This window comes from Schistocerca gregaria, chromosome 6, assembly GCF_023897955.1.
Source record: "Schistocerca gregaria isolate iqSchGreg1 chromosome 6, iqSchGreg1.2, whole genome shotgun sequence".
Classification (NCBI taxonomy): domain Eukaryota; kingdom Metazoa; phylum Arthropoda; class Insecta; order Orthoptera; family Acrididae; genus Schistocerca; species Schistocerca gregaria.
In genome coordinates, this window is record NC_064925.1 from 491,037,788 (window position 1) to 491,043,798 (window position 6,011).

Below are 6,011 nucleotides of genomic sequence, written 5' to 3' on the forward strand. Positions count from 1 at the left end.
TAGTTGTATTGTCAAGTGGTCCATAATCTGGCCATATGTAATAACTCGAATTTAGACCATTACTAGTACAAAATTTTTAGATTAATAACAAAACAACGGAAAACAACATAAATATATTCGAAAAGCTAAATTTATTCCTAACACCGTGGTATAGAGAGAAGACTGGTTGAAAACATGGATAATGTATGAAAAATAATGAATGTATACCTGTAAAAGTTATAAGATGTTTGAAATCCTGTTTTTGTTGACTAGAATCCCGTGGGACAATGAACTGACATGTGGATTTCACAGAAAAAATGATGTTGTCCATGAAACTTTTAAGTGTTTCCAACTTTTATTTGTTGTCTAAAACAATAGACACTACAATGCAGGAAAATACTTGTAGGTGTAACTAAACTGATATGAGTGCAGTTCCGTGAGCTGGAGGGAACATGTCAAGAGCAACACCAGCCTGCACACATACAAGTGCTGTGACAGTCACAACATCAGAGTGGTGACTATGTCAAACTGAGTGATCTGTGCCGCACAGCAACTCGTTCGAGCACAGCCTGCCCCCTCTGAGTATTGATTCTCAAACAAGCCATGCCGATGCATAGTGTGCTCAAGCAAGTACAAGTGAGAAGTCCCCAACCTGCAGATCTCCAGTACACACTGTGTGCGAAGGGAGAGTGGACATTTCATTAGAATGGATGATGAGAATCTGATGAAGGAAGTTTTTAGTAAAATTGTGGAGTTCCAAGGAGAACTACCATGTTCTACTCAGAAACTATAGGACTTTAAAGATTTAAACATCAATATAAAAGATAACATATCAGGAGTTTATTTAGTAACAAAATTTAAAATCAGATCTTCAGGCATGAACAAGAGAGAAAAAGAAAATAATCTCATAACACTGAACACTTCCAGAAGAAGAAATCAGAAAACAAAACGAATGTGGCTGAAGAGGAAGAAGAATAAATGTAGCAAGAACTGAAGCATTGATTTAACATATACCATAAAAGGGTTAATTTTAATACCTATTCCGAATTTTTCTTTTGTTTCCTTCACTGCTTGCTCAGTACACAGATTGAATAACATCGGGGAGAGACTACAACCCTGTCTCACTCCCTTCCCAACCACTGCTTCCCTTTCGTGCCCCTGGACTCTTATAACTGCCATCTGGTTTCTGTACAAATTGTAAATAGCCTTTCGCTCCCTGTATTTTACCCCTGCTACCTTCAGAATTTGAAAGAGAGTATTCCAATCAACATTGTCAAAAGCTTTCTCAAAGTCTACAAATGCTAGAAACCTAGGTTTGCCCTTCCTTAATCTAGCTTCTAAGATAAGTCGTAGGGACAGTACTGCCTCGCGTGTTCCAACATTTCTACGGAATCCAAACTGATCTTCCCCGAGGTCGGCTTCTACTAGTTTTTCCATTCGTCTGTAAACAATTCATGTTAGTAATTTGCAGCTGTGACTTTTTATACTGATAGTTTGGTAATTTTCACATCTGTCAACACCTGCTTTCTTTGGGATTGGAATTATTATATTCTTCTTGAAATCTGAGGGTATTTCGCCTGTCTCATACATCTAGCTCACCAGATGGTAGAGTTTTCTCAGGACTTGCTCTCCCAAGGCTATCAGTAATTCTAATGGATGTTGTCTACACCTGGGGCCTTGTTTCGACTTAGGTCTTTCAGTGCTCTGTCAAACTCTTCACGCAGTATCGTATCTCCCATTTCATCTTCATCTACATTCTCTTCCATTTCCATAATATTGTCCTCAAGTACATCGCCCTTGTATAGACCCTCTATGTACTCCTTCCATCTTTCTGCTTTCCCTTCTTTGCTTAGAACTGGGTTTCCATCTGAGCTCTTGACATTCATACGAGTGGTTCTCCTTTCTCCAAAGGTCTCTTTAATATTCCTGTAGGCATTATGTACCTTACCCCTAGTGAGATAAGCCTCTACATCCTTACATTTGTCCTCTAGCCATCCCTGTTTAGCCATTTTGCACTTCCTGTCGATCTCATTTTTGAGACGTTCGTATTCCTTTTTGCCTGCTTCATTTGTTGCATTTTTGTATTTTCTCCTTTCATGAATTAAATTCAATATATCTTCTGTTACCCAAGGATTTCTACTAGCCCTCGTCTTTTTACCAACTTGATCCTCTGCTGCCTTCACTACTTCATCCCTCAAAGCTACTTATTCTTCTTATACTGTATTTCTTTCATCCATTTCTGTCAATTGTTCTCTTATGCTCTCCCTGAAACTCTGTACAACCTCTAGGTCCCATCTCCTTAAATTCCCACCTTTTTACAGTTTCTTCAGTTTTAAATGCAAATCATAACCAATAGATTGTGGTCTGAGGCCACATCTGCCCCTGGAAATGTCATACAATTTAAAACCTGGTTCCTAAATCTCTGTCTTACCATTATATAATATATCTGAAACCTGTCAGTATCTCCAGGCTTCTTCCATGAATACAGCCTTCTTTTATGATTCTTGAACCAAGTGTTAGCTATGATTAAGTTGTGCTCTCTGCAAAATTCTACCAGGCGTCTTCCTCTTTCATTTCTTAGACCCAATCCATATTCACCTACTACATTTCCTTCTCTCCCTTTTCCTACTACCGAATTCCAGTCACACATGACTATTAAATTTTCGTCACCCTTCACTATCTGAATAATTTCTTTTATTTCATCATACATTTCTTCAATTTTATCTATATTGTTGAAAATGATTGTAACATTGGAGAGTACTGAGTGAATGTATGTCAGCGATCTCCTATGAAGGTCACTGTGATGTGAGAGATCTCTACAAAACTACTTATTTAGGATAAGTCAAAAATTATGTTTTTTTCTGAGATATCTGTTTCCTTGTTCGTTGTAGGGTCAGCAGCTCTTGTTTACTCTTTGAAAATAATTATAAGAAGGTCCCTTCCTATCTCAAGCTCTGTAATTCTTGATTTTTTACGTTCCACAAATATGTCTTTCTGCTATATGTTTCAATGGCACTGACGCCTATCAAGCATTTTATAATTCATGGTGCATGCAAAGACGAGAAACACGAGGCTGAACAATTAGTTGATTCAAAGACGTTTCGTGCTGCAGATTATGGCTATCGCATACCCGCACTCCGCGTTAATTCATGGTGCATGCAAAGACGAGAAACACGAGACTGAACAATTAGTTGATTCAAACATGTTTCGTGCTTCTGATTTACGGCTATCGCATACCCGCACTCCGCGTTTTTTTCTGCGTAGATGTGGATTTTGACCCCCCACCCCCAAATATAGCAATTTTGGGCAAACTGCTAACTCCATTCTGGCCGACACAACGATCATTTGGCGCAGATTTGATGTCTGCATATAGCTTGTCGCATGTGGACAAGCCTAGATTCAACTTCCTCTTTGAAAAAAATTATAAAATTAGTTACACCAAAATGTCTCAACAATGATGGGTCGTTTACACGATTGGTTGTTACACAGATCCATCTTTGGTTTTCAATGTGCTTCGTGATTTCGCAACTTTGGTTTATCTTTGGCAACCTCCCTCCTTGCTCATATCTTTCCGTGGTTTCCGTTCGGATTTGTTCTTTCATTTGGATGGTCCAGGAGTAAGTGTTTGTATAGTTCTACAAAATTGTAATGAAATTTGTAAGGATAATTGTGAAAGCTGTTATGTATTTGAATTACCTTAAAGTATTTATGTTGTTATATTATTAGATCTAGTCAATATTTGACGCTTTGATAATAGTGCCACGTGTAGTTGGTTTTGTGAGAGTAAGTTCGAAAAGTTTTAATATACAAGCGTTGGTAAATTGACTCTTGTCGCTCTGAGGTAGTCGCTGAATACATTATTTTTCCAATTACATTTAGCCACTAATGTAAATTTTAAAGACTGATGACTTATTATTTGCTACTTCTGAGTTGTTACTGACGACTCATTTTTACCACCAAGATCTCTGATGTTTGCTAAAGCAACTCGTAGCTTTTAATTGTATTTTCAGGGCCTGTAATTTTGTTTTTCTCTCACAGATTATAATTCAAGATGCAAATTTTCGTGAAGACCCTTACTGGGAAGACCATTACTTTGGAGGTAGAAGCTTCAGACACAATTGAAAATGTGAAGGCGAAGATTCAAGATAAGGAAGGTATTCCTCCAGATCAGCAGAGATTGATATTTGCTGGCAAACAGTTGGAAGATGGGAGGACACTCTCAGATTACAACATTCAAAAGGGTAAGTTTTCCTTCCATTTCCTGCTGAATTGTTGTATCTTTTGTTTACTCACGTGTATTGAAAAGCTACTGTGGAATTTGTGTTAAATTCCTAATTTTTTGTTTGTTTGGTGTAAGCAAGTAAGCACAGTCTAGACTTAAGTATGGTCAACTGTATGACATGCTAGGTGTATTATAAGGTTCATAACGTTGGTTGTAGTTGCCAGAAGCTGTTGCTGATACTTGGAAGAGTGACAGACATTAGCATTACATACTTAAAGAATTTTATAACTTCTATTTAGTTTTAAGATTTTGCCCAAATCAGTATATGACCATGTACTCATATACTGTTTTTGTAGGCACTGAGTATAAATGTCGACCATTGTTGAATTCTTACTGCGTGTAATAACCATCCTCATTTAGTATTTGTCAATTTTGCTGTGCTGGTTATACTCTTGGTTACAAATTAAAATTTTTCATAAACAGGGGTGACATGCCCAAAGCCTTACACAATATTGTGAAATCAAATCTGTGGTGTTCTAGCAAGTGCTTTAATTTCTGCAAGTGTTGGGTGTTATGTATTAAGGTGTGTGTGTGTGTGTGTGTGTGTGTGTGTGTGTGTGTGTGTGTGTGTGTGTGTGTGTGTGTAGGGGGGGGATTTCATTGTTCATAATGAGGCTGTAGTCTTATTGGATTGCTGTCACGTGATGCTCTTTGGGGGTATACTGATCTACATTATTTAAATTTAGCACTTGCTTGATCATTGTACAGTCGTTATACAGTTGTAATCTTTCCCACAATAGTATGCCTGAATGTGAGCCTCATAAGTTTTTGAAAGTTAAATTATGTAATTTGGTTCAATGTGAAGTGTTGGTAGGCTGAGCTGAATAGGTAGTGTTTAAAGAGCCACAACTTTGATGTACTTAATGCAATCTAATGATGACATAGTATTTGCTATCTGATAGGTATGCTGACAAACCTATACCACCAAGATCTCTGAGAGATTGCATCCATGTAAATGTATACATTAAGACCTACTTAAAAGCCATTTAAACACATCGTAATCTTTCTTTTAAATTGTAGAATCCACTTTGCACTTGGTGCTTCGTCTCCGTGGAGGTGTAATTGAGCCTACACTCCGTATTTTGGCTCAGAAGTACAATTGCGACAAAATGATTTGCCGAAAGTGCTATGCCCGGCTACATCCAAGAGCTACTAACTGCCGCAAGAAGAAATGTGGACATACCAACAACATTCGCCCCAAGAAGAAGATCAGGAACTAATCTCAACATGCTACATGTAATTGCTATGTCTTGAACAGACCACTTGCAAAATTTGCAGCTCATGTATAAGAAATCAATGAATAAAACTTTCTTCCACTTTTCTCAGTTACTGTGCTTTAGTAATGCATACAGCTTTTCCTTCCTTGCACATTCTATTGCTCATAAGATTAAGGCAAAAACCTGGATTGTTGGGAACAATTGGATGTACTTAAGTCTTAAAAATGATTGTGGACTGCAATGAATTACCAGGTGTGAAATATTATGGTCACTCACTGAAATAAATTTAAAGTTAGTAAAAAACGTTGCATAACTTGAATTGGTGGGGCTTAATATTTTTGCAGTATAATATACTGTAAGTGCAGAAGAGTATAGCAGCAGTGGAACTTTGCCTGTCAGTTGTCTTGTTAAGATATGGTAAGTATTAATTTTAAAGGTCATTCATTTACTTTGTGAAAGATAGTTTCTTTGTTGATGCTCTTTTATGTTGTCTGCATGCAAAATGCGTTATAATTTGTATCCTAAATGTAGTT

At 37.3% G+C, this 6,011-nt stretch overlaps 1 protein-coding gene and 2 non-coding genes across 3 annotated transcripts; all 3 read left to right on the top strand.

Moving 5' to 3' along the window:
• Window positions 1-3,489: 3,489 nt before the first annotated feature.
• On the top strand, window positions 3,490-5,586 carry LOC126279080 (ubiquitin-60S ribosomal protein L40). Its single transcript, XM_049979540.1, has 3 exons — window positions 3,490-3,596; window positions 4,018-4,220; window positions 5,282-5,586. The coding sequence occupies exons 2-3, from the start codon at window positions 4,031-4,033 to the stop codon at window positions 5,479-5,481; spliced, it is 390 nt and encodes a 129-aa protein (XP_049835497.1). The 5' UTR covers window positions 3,490-3,596; window positions 4,018-4,030; the 3' UTR covers window positions 5,482-5,586.
• On the top strand, window positions 3,879-3,952 carry LOC126279763 (small nucleolar RNA SNORD24). Its single transcript, XR_007551214.1, has one exon. It is a non-coding gene; the product is annotated as a small nucleolar RNA SNORD24 (small nucleolar RNA).
• LOC126279762 (small nucleolar RNA SNORD24) lies at window positions 5,130-5,203 on the top strand. The gene has a single exon (XR_007551213.1). It is a non-coding gene; the product is annotated as a small nucleolar RNA SNORD24 (small nucleolar RNA).
• Window positions 5,587-6,011: the final 425 nt, after the last annotated feature.